Here is a 15,729-nt window from a genome sequence, read left to right as displayed (position 1 = left end):
GCGGTGCTGCTGTGCTCAGTCACCAAGTGCTTGTAAGAGGTAAGCAACGAACTGGAAGTCCAGTTCATAACTGGAGAGGACTCAAAAAAAAGGTAGTGAGGAGTCATAGCTACGTGTCTTCCTCTTCCAGGAAAAATCCAAGCTTTTTTGGGTGTGTCACCCCTGGCTCCAGGGACTGGGTGTATAGACAGCCCCTGCAATTCTAAACCAGAGGTCCTTTCTACTGGTGAGTAAAACCTAGATATGTCTTTCTGTCTGTCTCCCTTTCCTTCATGATTCTTTCCTGTGTTGTAAATTGGTTCCCAACAGAATAAAATCACTGGCAACACCTTGATAAGGTCTCTATTTTGTTTTTCCTGACTCCTGTGATGAGAAGCACCAGACACCAGGTTCCCTCAGTGTAAATGAAGCGGTAAATGTGACCTGGGAGGCTCTGAGTTTCTCCTGAAGTATCACACATCCTTCCCTGATTTCGGAGTCCACGTCTGCTGGGCTCTGCTCCACTGAGCTGCAGAGCTGATATGTAGAGGTAACACAAAGTCGGAGTTTTGCAGAGAAATACTCCTTTGTTAGCAGAAAAGCCAGGAGAGAAACACGGGTCACCCTAAACTTGTCATGGTTTATGGTCTTAATGCAATTTATCTTGGCTGTCACACATCTCTCTTAAAACAGGAATATTAGCATAGCTCTGCACCATATCCCAAAGAGTTCTTGGTGCTGTAAGAAAGAAAACACGGAAGGAAAATCTAGTGTTTTCAACCCAAAATCAGAGGAACTCTGGGTATGTCTGCACTGGCTGCTCTTCTACAGGTCACCAGCAACTGGGACCGGGGACGTGTGCGGGGACCCTTGGGCCTCGCTCCACAGCCGGCTCCAGCCACCGAGGGCTTCACGCCGGCCCTCTGAAGCTGTGCCAGTCGGGAGAGCGCGGTGCGGTGCGGTGCGGTGCGGTGCGGTGCGGTGCGGTGCGGTACAGCGCGGGACGGTGCGGTGTGGTGCGGTGCGGTGCAGTGTGGAGGGGTATGGTGCACTACAGTGCGGCATGGTGCGGTGCAGTGTGTTACGGTGCGGTGCAGTACGGTGTGTTACGGTGCAGTACGGTGTGTTACGGTGCAGAACGGTGTGTTACGGTGCAGTGCAGTACGGTGTGTTACGGTGCAGTACGGTGTGTTACGGTGCAGTACGGTGTGTTACGGTGCGGTGCAGTACGGTGTGTTATGGTGCAGTATGGTGTGTTACGGTGCAGTACGGTGTGTTACGGTGCAGTGCAGTACGGTGTGTTACGGTGCAGTACGGTGTGTTACGGTGCAGTGCAGTACGGTGTGTTATGGTGCAGTACGGTGTGTTAGGGTGCAGTACGGTGTGTTACGGTGCAGTACGGTGTGTTACGGTGCAGTATGGTGTGTTACGGTGCAGTACGGTGTGTTACGGTGCAGTATGGTGTGTTACGGTGCAGTACGGTGTGTTACGGTGCAGTATGGTGTGTTACGGTGCAGTATGGTGTGTTACGGTGCAGTACGGTGTGTTACGGTGCAGTGCAGTACGGTGTGTTATGGTGCAGTACGGTGTGTTAGGGTGCAGTACGGTGTGTTACGGTGCAGTACGGTGTGTTAGGGTGCAGTACGGTGTGTTATGGTGCAGTACGGTGTGTTAGGGTGCAGTACGGTGTGTTACGGTGCAGTACGGTGTGTTACGGTGCAGTACGGTGTGTTACGGTGCAGTACAGTGCAGTATGGTGTGATATGGTGCAGTGTCGTGCGTTATGGTGCGATACGGTGCGATATGGTGCGATACGGTGCAGTGAGGTTTGACGCAGAGGGGCTCCCAGCAGCTCCGAGTCTCCGCTGAGGCTCCCTGCATTTATCAGGATCCCCATCTCCATAGCAACTGAGCACCTCGGAGGCACTAATGAATATTTCTGCACAACACGCCTGTGAAACACAGCAGCGTGATTAGCCCCATCTTAGAGATGAGGAGCTGAGGCAGAGTCAGATGAAGCAGCCTTCCCAGGCACAGGTACAGGGTCTCTGGCAGAGCTAAGAAAGCTTTCTGTGCCCCCACCTAGGATCTTCCTTTATTTTTTTGTATTTGCTGATAAAGGACACCTGAAATTGGAGGGATTCCAATCTGTTTTATTTCCCTTTCCTTCAGAGCCTGCCGGAGGAAAGGTTGAACGCACTGATCTTTTTTTCATCGTGTAAGATGTTCCTTGAGAAAGTAAGTGACATCTCCCTGCCTGGCTGTGAGAGGCGGCTGCTCTGGAACATGATGGTCCCGTGGCCAGCCAGAGAAACCGCTTCTCGCCCAAACCCAACTGCAACTTCACCCACAACCTCCCTCCGCAAAACACCTGCTCACGCGAGAGTGAGGGAAGTGTGGAAAAGACATTATATATCTGGAAATAAACCAATTCCTGGATGCAGAGAAATTCAGAAAACCTCAGAAAGCCCTTGAGCACCTTCCAGCAGCCTGCCTGGGGGTGCCACCAGAGCCCCCAGCTGATCTACTGAAGGTCCCTTTGGTGTCTCTGGCCGCTGCAGCTCAAGCACCACACGGGCTCAGCAGGGAGTTTCACAAGCTCTCCCACAGATTGTGAAAGTGATGCCTAGAATGATCGTTCAGCCTGATATAATTAACTTGCCACTCATTAGGGGAAAGGACAAGGGCTACTGCAAGAAATTGCCACCCTAAGAAGGATCAGACCAGTGTGGGACCAGTTACAGCAGTAACAGAGGACACAAGAGCGGAGGGGTCTGTTCCCAGGCTCGACCAGGCTACAGCAGCTGGGACACAGCTGAGATTTTCCACTTCTCCCATCTCCCCTCCTTGGCCAAAGCCGAAGCCGCAATACCACCTTCTGGTAATTTCCATTACTGCATCACCCCCTGCTCCCATCCTGCCTTAAATAAGGACAAACATGCCATCACCGCACTCAGATCATGAGGGCTTATGCTTACAAGGAGTCTTTTAAAACCTTCAAAACCAGAAAATTAAAGAAGAGGGAACATTTCAGCTCCTTTGCAATGCTTCAATCTGTGATGTTATTAGAGCAATTTGGTGTCTTGGTGCACAATCCCCATTGCCTGTTGCAGCTGAATGATTTACTGCCCTTAAAGGAGAGTGCAGCGTGTAAAATTAGGAGTGTGAAAAGATTAAGTGATTTACAACTTGGAGCACTTGCAAACGTGGGGAAAGGCTTCAAGGGCTTTGCAGGCTGCCCTGGCATTTGCTGCCAGCACAAATTCTCCAGTTTCCAGCTCTGTCTTCCCAGCCTCCCCGGGGAACTCGCGTCTTGCTGCCACCGTCTTGAGGGGGAACCTCAACGTGCAGCTCTCACCCACGGGAGCGTCCCCAGGGATGCCCCAGCTGCTCCCCAGCGTCCCAGCAGCTTGGCGGGATGGACACCCTCAGCACGGGCATGTCACCCTGCACTGAGCCCTCTGTCACCAGGCAGCCGCCCTCCTCCCATTCAGCCGGGTCCTGCCCCGCTTTCGCTCCCACCTCCGCGGCGCCCGCAGCACCTTCTCTCAGGATGCGTTTACAGCCAGTTCAACTGCCTGAAGTCTCAAGGATGGGCAGAGCCAACCCCTGCCCCTCAGGCTTGCTCACGCTTTTGCTGCGAGTAGAATTATCAGAGGGCTAAATAAAAGCTGCTTCGTGTTTCAGGCCTTTGCCAGAGCGCCGTGGCGCAGGCCCAGCCTTAACAGAGGCACTGCATCCCTCAGGTGCCTCCTGAGCCCCCCCAACCCGCACCCACAGCCCGCCTCGGCCAGGCTCACGCTCCCTGTGAGGGTAAGAGCCATCCAAAGCGCCCTCTCCCCTTCCGCAGGTACACACGTCGATGGCTGCGCCCGGGGAAGCGGCCCCGGCCCCGGCCCCGGCCCCGGCCCCGGCCCCTCAGCGGCCTCACGGCGCGGTTCCCGCCCTCAGCCCCCGGCGCCGCACCGTTGCCAATCAAGGCCCGGCGCATGCGCAGGCACCCCAGCGTACGTCTGCCCTCCCGCCTAGTCCCGCCCTCCGCCCTCCCATTGGCCGGCGCCGGGGGGGGCGGTGAGCCAATCGCGCGGCGGGGAGGCGGGCGAAGGGCGGCGGCGCCTGCGAAGATGGAGGAGTACGCGCGTGAGCCCTGGTGAGCGGCCCGCGCGCGGGGGCGGCGGGGGGGGGGGGGGAGAACAGCGGCAGGAACAGCGGGGCGGGCGGGCGGGAGGGCGGGCGGCTGTTCCCCCCGGTGCCGCTTCCCCCCTTCCCGGTGCGGCTCCCCCACCCTCCCCCGGGGGTGTGACCTTGGCGGGGCCCCTCTGAGGGAGAGGCGGCGCGGGAGGCCGGGCTGAAGGGAGCGGCCGCGGAGGCCCCGCCGGGGGTTTCGGGGCCTAGGTAGCCAAATTCCCGTCGGTACCGAGCGCGGCGGGGCCTTCCTGACGGGAGGAGGCGCCGCCGTGGCGGCTAGGCCCTGCGGCCTGCCCCGCGTCTGGGCCTGCCTGGGCTGCGGCCCCTGGGCGCACGCTTCCTGGTCGGGCGGCGCTTCGAGCCCTCCCCCGGGTCCCCAATGTCCCTCTGCCCCCCCACCGGGTCCCCTCTGCCCCCCCACCGGGTCCCCTCTGCCCCCCCCCCCCCCCCCCCCCCCCCCCGTGACTCTGCTTTTCTCCCCCGCCGGTTCCGTGAGGCGGGAGTGCAGCGGCCCGGCCTCAGGCGCAGCCTTAACGCCCAACCGGCGGCATCTGAACCCCGTCGCGTTTCTGCGGTGCCTCTTTAAACGTTCACAGCCGCGTTGGTTGCAACTTAAAGGTTTTATTTGTAGCAACGAAGCGTTTAGATTAAACCTTAGGTTCGGGATTAAGTGTAGAGCGTTATGCTTGTCTCTGCAAAGAGAGACCTGTGACTGTTCATGAGGCTTATCCCAAAGTTTTGCAGGTTGCTCTGCTGCCACATTTTAAGTTTCTCCATAAACGTCAGCTCTGCCTCTCCACAGCACAAAGTTTGGGACATCAGGAAAATAAATTTTATTTATTGATTGATTACTGTGGGCAATCTCATTATCCCTTTGGCAGAGCCGCGCAATGTTTTGCTGCTAAGCTGTTGGGGACCCCACGCAATTTTGTCCTGTTTTGCTGCTGGTCACCCCGTTATCTCCCCTCCTACCCCAGCAACTTGGGGGGGTTCAGCCCCCTGGAAGCCGCTGTTACTGGGAGCGGTGTGACCTCGCTGGCAGGTGACACTGTAGGACCTGGCTGTAATTCGCACGGCAGTTGCCTTCACTAGAAGTGGGGATTGTTGCACGGGCCGAGAGGATGAAGCGCTGCCCCTTTTGCTGCAGAGCTGGTGTCAGGCTGGTGCGCCGCTGAGCCGTCGGCGCTGGGAAAAGGCAGCTTTGTTGATTTAAAACACGGTGGCCTCTGACTCTTGTGGTTCGTCGGCTGTCAGAGCTGCGGGCAGCTGTGGAGCCTGGGGGGACGGTTCCCCTCTCCGAGCAAGGGTCTCGGCTCACGGGCAGTCAGAGCTGGCCTGGCACTGGCCAGGTTTCCTCACTGTAAGCCACCGCAGCTCCCTCTGAGGTGTTGGGGTATCTGCAGCCTCTCTGGTCAGTCGAGCGGGTGTGCAGCTGCTCTGGGGCCCTGGCATAAGTGAAGTCCTGGCCTCTGCTCTCGTCTCTAAGTGATCTCGGGTGCCATCGGGAGCAGGAATCTGACCTTATCTTGTGTGCAGCAGTGAGCACATAATTTCTGTGCTGTGAGGTGTCCACTTAAAGTCAGGGAAACCATTAGCGGTAACATTAAGCTTATAGATAAGTGCCAAATTAATAATGGAATAACATCATTTATTCTCTTCTGATTCTTCCCTCTACTGAGGTCAAGCACTGCCAGGGGCTGTGGAGTGTTTTGTGTCAGCTTTCAGATGCACACGGCATCTGTCTGGGAGTTCAAAGGAGCTGACATACAAAGTGGCTGTGCTGGTATCAAAGGTGTTTTCTCATTTAAAAGTTACTCCTGCAGAGGCTTGGAGGATAGTTTAAAAGGAAAATTAAGAACCCCAAAGGTAACAGCTAATGAGCTTGACATCTGAAGCAAGGTTAAAGATGGAAAAAATCTAGGAAAGCATTCCATGATTGAGGTCTAATTAACGAAGCTTCTGTAAAGAACAGTCATGATTTACTACACAGGAATTCTTTGACCTTGTGGGTAAAGGCAGACCACTTTACATAATCTATTTAGATTTCCAGAAAGCCTTTTAACAAGATCACTGTTAGCAAGTTAACAAAGGAAGAGAGTTGTGATGAGATGTTTTATTCATAACAGAGTAGATCAAAATCTGGACAGGAGATGTGGAGAAGAACAAAACAACAAAAAAATCCTGAGAAGAAAGACTTAGTCGCTTTTCATCTTGGCATCTCTGACAACAGTGTGCCTGTAACGTCTTCCTGATCATTAAATGCAGGAAATAGGGGAAGGAAAATAAAATGTGAAACGGGTCTAAATTATTTAAGTTAGTCAAGTCTGGAGGGCATTTGTAAGGAGTATGAGATGAAAGAGAAGGCAATAAGAAAGAAGGGTCATGTGTGGTGGAATAATGTACAGTCTTTCCACTGTTTTCTGCTTAGTGTGGGTTTGGGACCTGGATATTGCTGTCACTGGGGAGGATCAGTGGTGATGTTTGGGTGGGTTCTGGTGTGTTTGGAACCGCCAAGCGAAGCCAAGATGGAAAAGCAAAGCAAGTGAACAACACCATGTGTGCAAACAATTTACCTTCGTTTAGAAGGCACGCAGAGCTGGCTGTGTGTTCGCATTAAAGCAACTGCAGAGGTAGATTCAGAAGTAGGTCATGAAAGTGAGGAGCCTGGGAGAACGTGTAGGAGGAGGGACTGCAAATTTTAGAAGTTTTTTTCAGGAATCAAAAAAACACCTCATGACAAAATATGCAGTACAGCAAGGGGTCTGGGGAAAAGAGGCGATGTTTTTCACTCCTTGCAGCAGAAGAGCATTAGCATATTCTGTGAAGTAGAAGAGTGGCAGATTCAGAACAGATCAGTGAAGGTGTATTCTCATGTGCAGGAGCTGGATCCTGTAGAGAATCCTCAAGAGCAGAAACATGAAATTCAGCGTGAAATCACAAATGCACATTGATGCCCTTATGTGTGATTTGCTGATGTGAACACCGTGCTTGCTGTAGTGTTCAGTTTTGTGACCGAGCATGTTGTTGTAGTCTGCTTCTTGCTAGGCTTGCTGATTATTGCCAGTGCAGGAGTTACAATCATCTGAGTGCTTGGCTTCTGCTGTAAGATTTTGATAGAAGATGAAAGAAACAAAACAACTTTGTTATTTTATGCTTCAAAATTACCAGCAGTGGCAACAGAGGTTAATAGCAGGTTAGCACTCACCTAGTTTAGGAGCTCAGTTTATTGACGGAGAGTTGCAAGGCTCTAGTGCTTGTCAGCAGTTTTCAACCCCAAATTAAAGCTCATCTCACTGGTGTTGAAAGCGTTTCCTGCGAGGAAGGTGCTCTATGTATTGCAAAGCTTTTGCTCGCTGGTTGGAAACATTTGAGGCTCCGTGTTGTTGGAGGCAGGAATCGTGGCCTTCTGGACCTCTGACTAGATCTGTGTTTTGTTTGAATGAACTTCAAAGATCTAGGTTGCATCATGAAAAACCTTTTCAGTTTAAAAGATGACTTTGAAGCCTCTCATTTAAATAACCAGAACTAATGAAAAACATGAGTAATTCAGGAAAGTGGTGTTCTATGCCAGCTGTGAACCGAGTCTCATTGAATTTGCCGCTTAAGTTTTCTGTAGGTCAAGACATGAATGAGAACAGTAAATTTAAAGCTATTTACACTTTGTAAGTAGGACAGAGATGGAATTCTGCAGAAGTTTTACATTATGGAAATAGGTCTCTGCCTTGTGTGAGGAGTTCAGGCAGTTCTGTACATTTGATGCTCACTACTCTAGGGATATGGGTTGGTAGACTCTTGGCAAAGGTTGAGTTTGTTTTGCTGTAATATTACCTGTCCGTGTGTTTTGTTGATGTCAGCTCTGCAAGCTGGATGTGAGACAATACAGCTGGCAGGCTTGATTTTCACTTCAGTTACACTCAGTGCATGAGTGGTGGATCCATCACAGTTACTTGCACAGTTTGACATGATGGAATTTAGTATTTTCATCTTTATTTTTCTTTATAGTCCCTGGAGGATAGTAGATGACTGCGGAGGTGCTTTCACAATGGGAGCGATAGGAGGTGGCATTTTCCAAGCTATCAAGGGCTTCAGAAATTCCCCAGTGGTAAGTAAAAACTTTTCAGAGTGCAATCAGAGTGCAGTCCTGCTTTCTGTGTCCATTGACAGTGAATCTGTCCAGCTGGAGGTAAAGGAGAAGCAATCCCTGTGCAGGGTGTGGGACTGATTAAGGCCCTGCATGTCATTAATCCAAACCAGGCTCGGGATCCAGATGGGTCCTTCATCTTTCTGAGTAAAAGTTCTGCTTCCCCTGGCTTGATCTGATGGCAGTGGTGGGATGCTGGCAGCCAGCTGCCCTCCCTTGCTGAGAGGCATCTCCCTCAGGATGGGGAAGTGGAGGGTGCAGCAGAAAATGACTGTCTCTCCTCATCTTCTGCCTTTGGTTCCGTCCTCACGTAAAGATGTGAAGCCTGGGCTGTTCTGGCCTACCCCCCTCCCTTTCTTTTAAGAAATGGAAAGGCTCAAAGGAATAATCTTCTCCTTCAGATTTATATTAGGGGGTATTATTTTCTTTAATTAATCTCTTATTTAGTTATTAACATTTTTTATTAGTTGGATTTTTTTTATAATCGGGTTTTGTTTAAGTGCAGAAGTGTGCGTAAACATGAAAGTTGAAGTTTAGCTGATGCAAGTCAGTTGTCACTTTCAGGATTTCTGCTGCAAAATTTTGACTCTAAACCCGTTGTAGAAACACTTGATAAAATAAGATCCAATTTCTACTTGAACATTTGTTTTAAAATGTTTCTCTGTCTTCATATAAAAGGGGTTTTAGTTGAGTGTTTTTTGGTGCTGCTGTGTGACACTTAGTATACCATCAGTTTGAAGTAAGTTTTGTAAATAACTAACTGCTTCCAAACTAGTCAGATCCTGCAGATGCTTAACCTGAAAAGGATTATATGCTTCACTACATTCTTAATTTTGCTTAAGTCTTATTAAATAAACTTGTCCACGCTTCTGAGCGCTTGTATCAAAAATAATACTTGGGTGTATGTTCTTTAAATCTTCTTAAAGTGTGGAAAGATATCTAGTTATAATTCTGTGGGGTCCTAGATGACGTGTTTAGTGTGAGGCCCTGGAAGGCTTAGCACCACATTTAGGAGCTGAGTTGCTCGCTTCTCTTAGCTACTGAGACTGGGCTGATGAGACAAGGACTAAATACCCCACCTGACCAGCAGGAATGACTAAATTTCAGACAACCAGTGAGATTGCTGTGGCCAGGCTGTGGCACCTGCCATAGCGTTGTGGTTGTTGCAAATACCTTAATAGTTTGAATCCTAGAATATTATTTTGATTTTAGTTTAAAATATGACCATGATTTAAAATGGAGTTACAGCAGCTATGACCATGATTTAAAATGGAGTTACAGCAGCTATGACAATATAAGGTATGTTGCAGCCCTTAGGAACAGATAACGAGTATGGTGTTTACCTTAATCACTATAGGAATTGTTATGGACTCTGAATCAAAACGATGGGTACTGGTTATGGATCTTGATTTAAAATGACTCTGTAACCATGACTCTGCTGAAAAAGTGTATAAATATGTGGTGTTTTGTATCTGTCGTTGAGCACGTCTTTGGCGGAGCTATCCCCCGTGTTCCCCAGCGCTGGACTAAAGAAGTGCCGGCTTATCTGCTGTGTGTAGATCCGTTCTTTCGCGACCGCGACCGCTAACATGGTGGTTGTACTAAAATAGATAAAATACTGATGGAAATGTAATATAACAGCGTGCCGTTTTCCTCTTAACGCAGCCGGTGGCTCTCCTCCCCTGTTCTCCATGGGCGGTCTCTCCTCCCTGTGGTTACCTGCACCTCATGCTGCTCTTTGCTCTGCTGGTGTCCTGTGTGCACACTGTGTCAAGGACCGGGAATTAGATAGGAACAGAGAAATGATACATGTGAAAACTAAATATGCTTATCTTGCTAAAAGCGTTACTCTAAATGCTTCGTTTAATCCCCACTACGCCACTCAAACAAACTTTGAACTCAAATTTTTAAGTGCCTGATGGCTGTAATTAATTTCTGCAGTTGACATGTATATTATAAGGGAGTGATAAATACTCAAGTATGTGTAAAATGCAGTTTCTGTCAGCTCCTGACCACAGCTGTTGAGGCTGCTTAGAAGTATGTTGGGCCTCTGGCAAGTTTTTGTTATATACAGTCAGATCAGCTGTAAGACTTCAGTCTTTTATTTTAACTGTCATTTCTTTTTTATTGTAGGGTGTAAACCACCGGCTGCGAGGAAGTTTGACAGCTATTAAAACAAGAGCTCCACAACTGGGAGGTAATTAATTTTGTATTGTTGCTGCAGTCAGTCAACTGATGGTAGATAACCCAGTTTGAGAATATAATGTGGTCCAAGTGCAGCGACACCTGAGCTGTGAGCCAGCTGTGTTTCAGCAGGGTTTGTTAGTCCTCATGATGAGTAAATACTGTTCTGGTGAATCCACAGTTATTTAGGTGTGGAGGAAACAGGCTTGTGTTCATGGAGTGATAAGACAGGGCTAATCATTTTGTACTATTTTAACCAGCTCTGTGCACAGCTGCCTGGGAGCATGTGCACTGTGCACAGGGTTTTAAAATAAACTAAACTGACTCACTAAAAAAATGATCAAACTTGGAGAAACAATGAAGTGGATGGGTGGGTCTGGGCAGGGCTCCAGACTGTTCCCCTGGGGTCAGCTAGGTAAATGTCAGTCATGTTTGTGAAGAGAATTTTGTGTGTAAAAGTCTAAAAACCACAAAACGGCAGCTTGAGTCAAAATGATGTCGTGACCTGTTCAAGGTCGTGCACCGCGCTGTGCCGTTACGCCGTTCTGATGGGGAAATTGAATTAATACGTTACAGAAGGAGAAAATGGGAGTGGTGTTGAGCACAGAAACATCAGCTGCAGTGGAACTACTTGCAGAAATCAGGGCCACAGGCTGGCAAGGCTCCGTGACTGCAGCCTGTGCTGACTGTGCAGAGAGGAATCCCACTGCTGGGTTTTTAGCTGGTGTAGAGCGTTAAGACACCTTGAATTAAGGAGGGCTGAACTTCCTCAAAATAGTAGTTTTCTCAAAAAGAGTCTGGAGATCTTTTAATTTATAATACACATTATTGTTAAAAGACTTCAGGATTTGCATTCTGAAAACTGCTGCAGTCTCTTTGTATCTCCCGTTCCATACGGACCAGTACTGATCTGAGGTGCCAGGAGCAGGATTAGGATAAAGTATGAAATTACTCTGCATCATTCTCTATCAGGAAATGTTTAAAAAATGAAAAATCTGAACGTTCTCTGAGCTAATCTGATGTTATTAGGATGGAAGTTCCGTTATAATTACTGTTTGATAAGCTTCCTGTCACTAAATATAAATTAGATTATTATAGAATATATGTGTGTGTATGTGTAATATGTATGTCGCCTGGCAAGTTGAGAATCTTTCTCAGTATTGATTTTAAACTGTGTTTGGTTCTTTGTGAGTTTTAACGTACTTCCATATCCGAAAGCAAGCACACTCATACCACACCATCTTGTGATTTTACGGCTGCAGCATGGCTGGCTTGTCTGTTTTCTCTAAACTGGTTTTTGTTTATTTTTTAACAGGTAGCTTTGCTGTCTGGGGAGGTCTCTTCTCCATGATTGACTGCAGTATGGTCAGAATGAGAGGGAAAGAAGATCCGTGGAATTCAATCACAAGCGGAGCCCTGACTGGAGCCATATTAGCTGCAAGAAGTAAGAAACTGGGGAGGAGATTACTTGAAAAAACTGTATTTTAAATGTACAGTTCTCATTGTTATAGTGAAGCAACAGTCTGTGACACCCAAATTGGAATTTACTTTCTCAGAGAAATTGAAAGATAATCTGAAACTTTTGTCCTGTGCTTATGGAAGTAATAATTATGTTCTCGGACATTATCGGTGTTCCTTTGTTTCCTTGAGGGGGTGGGTGGGAGCTGCCCTGTAACGATCCTTTTATTGATGATGCTAATGAGGCTTATTGGATGCAAAATTACCGCTTCTGAGTCTGCTTAGAGGAGAGATTATAACTAAAGAAAGAGATCTATAACGTGCAAAGTAATGCACAGAGAGGTAAAAAGTGTTGGTGTGTGCTTTTTATTTTTAGATGGACCTGTTGCCATGGTCGGATCTGCTGCGATGGGAGGAATTCTCCTAGCTTTAATTGAAGGAGCTGGCATTCTGCTGACCAGATTTGCGTCCACACAGTTTCCAAATGGTGAGGAGCCATCGGACCGTGGTATCACAAGGCTGCTAATGTGCCTCTCTTCCAGTCATCACTCCTGCCCCAGAGTAAATCTGCTCTGCTGGTTGCCGGCTTCTTGGGCTACAGAAAGTCAGGGAGGAGCCGCCTCATCAGCTCCTTCCCACTGGGCGACTGGGGGCTGCATGGCTGAAAGCAGGGATGTCCCTGCTCTCCCGTGTCTTCTGCCCTGTCCCCTGCTGCAGCCACACAACCTGTCAGGGGGTGGCAGCAGCATTTTCAGTCAGGGGCGGGTGACACAACGGGCGTGAGGGAATAGCAAGTTGCAGGGAAGAGCGATGGCGCTGGCAGGCTGTGGTCTGTGTGCGAATGTGTGGGCAACCCTGGTTTAAATCAGGTGATCAAGGTCAGCAAGCAGCTACAGGGAAAAGATTCCCAAGGGGGGAGGTGGTGGTGGTTTTTTTCTAAGCTGCTTCAAAAACTAGATCCCCCCCCCTCTTTTTTTTTTTTTTTCTGAGTAAAACACAAACTGAGGTGTCAGTTAGCCGAGTCAGTAGCCATTTGTGTAAATCCTTGCCTGTGCAAAATACCTAATACCTCTATTGCCCCACCTTATTTTGTGAAGAACACAGACAAAACCACTAATGTTGAAAGGATTAGTAACAAGCCACTAATTCCTGAGAGGCTTCCTCTCTCAGGTTTGTGCACTGACATTCTTTGTTCAGTCTAAATTATAACAATTTCTGTTCTTAATACAAAGGCATTTTAAAATTAATCTGCTTTAGAGAAGGGGTATCATCTGTCCGTTACAATTTATTCTCTCTAAAATTGGCGTACAGTAAACCTATTGCTTCCCTCCAGCAGAACGTCAGTAAGAGGAGCCGGGAAGCTGACTCCACAATGATTTGTTCCGTTTCACTGGCTTGCTTTATTGTCAGGCAAGTTACCGTGGGTAAACCTTTACAGAGTGGCTGAGTTCAGCCGAAGGGCAATAAGGCATAGGTTTCCAACCCCTTCAGGTGACTGAAAATGTTTCCCTGTTGCTGCTCTGATTCATTTCCCTGTTAATAAAGGAGATAAAAATACCGTCCTTATTGGACCGAGGCTCTCGTCAACGCATAAAGCTCTTGACCTTCTTCGGATGAAAAAAAAATTGAATGTAAAGTCTTGTTATCGGCTTCATTATTTTTAGAGGGGATTTGTATTAAAAAAGCTGTGAACGTGTTTCATGCTGTTAGTAGGAAGAATCTCTTGTCTTTTGGTGTTTATTAGTTGCCTTTTTTTCTCTTGCTTATTCGCAGGCCCTCAGTTTTCAGAAGACCCCTCCCAGCTGCAGCCCTCTCCATTTGGCGACTACAGACAATACCAGTGATTACCCTCATTCTCCTGGTTCACCCCCTACCTGAGCTGTAACTGAAGATGCTGGAGGGCCGAGAGGCGGTATGTCTTTACACCAGTGGTAGTCTCTTACACAAACCATGCCAGGAGGACCTTCAGCACTTCTCAGTGTAAAGCTGCACAGGAGAACTTTTAGAAGATGACAAATCTATTTATTCATGATAGATTCCATTGCTGTAATGTTAATACGTGTCTGGTAGAATACATGGAGATTTAAGACAAGGACCATGTGGAGTCTTGTCATCCTTTGGACCTGGACTGAAGTGAAAGTCTGTGGAGGCTTCTCTGGGACCGCAGAGAATGCAGCTGGAGTTTAGCCTCTTCCCCATCGGATTTAGGTTGCTACCCGTATTTCAGCTTAAGGAAAAGAGTTCATCTGCGTGCAGTTTTACATGCCCAAAGCGAATGTTATTGGGAGAATGTGCAAGCCAGTGAAAATTACTTCCAGCAATAGATATTTCAGTGCTGTTCTTTGTTTTCTCTGCTACCGCCGCGCAGCCTGAGTTCTTTGGTGAAAGCAGAATCTGCCTCCTGCGGAGCCGCAGGCTGCCGCACGCCTCTGCCTTCCCCTACACCCGCCAGGCTTTCGGCCCCTCTAGCAAGAGGTGGCAGCAAGCTCATTCTTCACGGCTGCTGCTGCTGCTCGCTGTGGCTTTCCCAGAGCTGTGGGGAGGCGTGTGTCGGAGCCCGGCGCGGAAGGCAGGCAGCCCCGCGGGGCGGGAGGTGAAGCACCGCACCTGCCCGCCTGCCGCCAGCGCAGCCGCCGCCTGCTTCACCTTGGCTCCGGCCCTAAGCACAATCAAACCATCCGCTCCATGGTTTTGTTCTTAAACTCCAACTGTGGAGGCATGTTGCCTTTTAAAAAATCATGTCCAGTGAGGTTTTCTGTTGTTAATGCTGGTTAATACTGTTGCTCGCTGGCGGTTCCTGATAGAATGTTCATATTCAAAAAGACTTGAGTAATATTATCTGAGCCACGCCATGGCTTTTCCTCTGCTCAGGAAGGAGCTTGATCTCTGCACTCTGCCAGGAAGCTGTCAGCCCCATGTAGTAGGAGGCGAGGGTGAAAATAACACAGAGGTGGTCACAGTCATTGGTGACAAACGGGGGATTGGGCTTGTACAAGGCGTGCATGTAAGTGCAGGATCCTGACTGCCTCCTGTCACCCTGCAGAAGTGCTGTTTTCCTGCTTCCACCTCCCAGCCTGTCCTAGGACCACTCCAGGGTTGCTGGGGCTTGCCTCTCTGGTACCTTACAGTTTCATATAGTTGCTGCTGGTGTGTAATTTTCAAAACCCTTAAGGACAAAAGCACTGTTTGTGTGAAGGCTCATCTTGGTTTGACGCTTACCTTGGTTCCTCGGGTGTATTTTAAAGAGAATTTTCTTGATTTGTCTCACTCAGCCCATGCTCTCTTCTGTTCTTGGTTGAGGCCCCAGCCATAGGGGAGTAGGTGAGTCTCTGGTCTTTGACAGAGAATAACAGTCAGCTCTCAGCAGCTGGGGAGCCTCCCCTGTATCCAGATCTGTGTGTGAATCACAGTCTGCTCTCTCGATCGGATTAGAGCACTCGGAGTTGTTCACATCTGGGTGCAGCTCAAGGGTTTCGTTCTCCAGCCGGGCTCCTGCACGGCTGAGCTGTCCTCGGGGGGGGACACTCAGCCAGCTCCTCTCCTGGCCCGTGACCCACCAGTGCTCTGGCTGGGAGCAGACTGGCCGGGGTGGGATGCAGGGGTGCGCAGGACCTGGTGGGAGGTCGATCTGCAGGGGTGAACCTGGGGGGCTCCACCCAGGCCCTGCCTGCCCGGTCCCCAATGCCGGGCTGTGCCCAGACAGCCCCAGAAAGGGCCACCCACCACCCACGGGCCACCAGGGACAGGCTGTGGTGGCCCTGCCAGGTGCTCCCCTCTAA

General features: G+C 49.2%; 1 protein-coding gene across 2 annotated transcripts; it reads left to right on the top strand.

Moving 5' to 3' along the window:
* The first annotated feature begins 4,035 nt into the window (after positions 1-4,035).
* On the top strand, positions 4,036-15,221 carry TIMM17A (translocase of inner mitochondrial membrane 17A). 2 transcript variants are annotated; one of them, XM_042799941.1, is made up of 6 exons: positions 4,036-4,129; positions 8,170-8,269; positions 10,442-10,505; positions 11,808-11,936; positions 12,327-12,437; positions 13,724-15,221. In XM_042799941.1, the coding sequence occupies exons 1-6, from the start codon at positions 4,104-4,106 to the stop codon at positions 13,792-13,794; spliced, it is 501 nt and encodes a 166-aa protein (XP_042655875.1). In that variant the 5' UTR covers positions 4,036-4,103; the 3' UTR covers positions 13,795-15,221. The 2 variants fall into 2 exon arrangements, with proteins under 2 accessions (XP_042655875.1, XP_042655876.1); XM_042799942.1 differs by lacking the exon at positions 4,036-4,129 and adding an exon at positions 4,265-4,374.
* The last annotated feature ends 508 nt before the right edge of the window (positions 15,222-15,729 follow it).

This window comes from Tyto alba, unplaced genomic scaffold (assembly GCF_018691265.1).
Source record: "Tyto alba isolate M040663 unplaced genomic scaffold, T.alba_DEE_v4.0 Super-Scaffold_30, whole genome shotgun sequence".
Lineage (NCBI taxonomy): Eukaryota > Metazoa > Chordata > Aves > Strigiformes > Tytonidae > Tyto > Tyto alba.
This window is presented reverse-complemented; position numbering and strand designations above follow the sequence as displayed.

What these genes read in the sequence shown, in the direction of transcription:
- TIMM17A (XM_042799941.1), top strand. Translation starts at nt 4,104, where the DNA reads ATGGAGGAGTACGCGCGTGAGCCCTG. An exon ending in AAGAGCTCCACAACTGGGAG is followed by an intron (nt 10,506 to 11,807) that starts GTAATTAATTTT and finishes ATTTTTTAACAG; the next exon opens with GTAGCTTTGCTGTCTGGGGA. An exon ending in GTCCACACAGTTTCCAAATG is followed by an intron (nt 12,438 to 13,723) that starts GTGAGGAGCCAT and finishes GCTTATTCGCAG; the next exon opens with GCCCTCAGTTTTCAGAAGAC.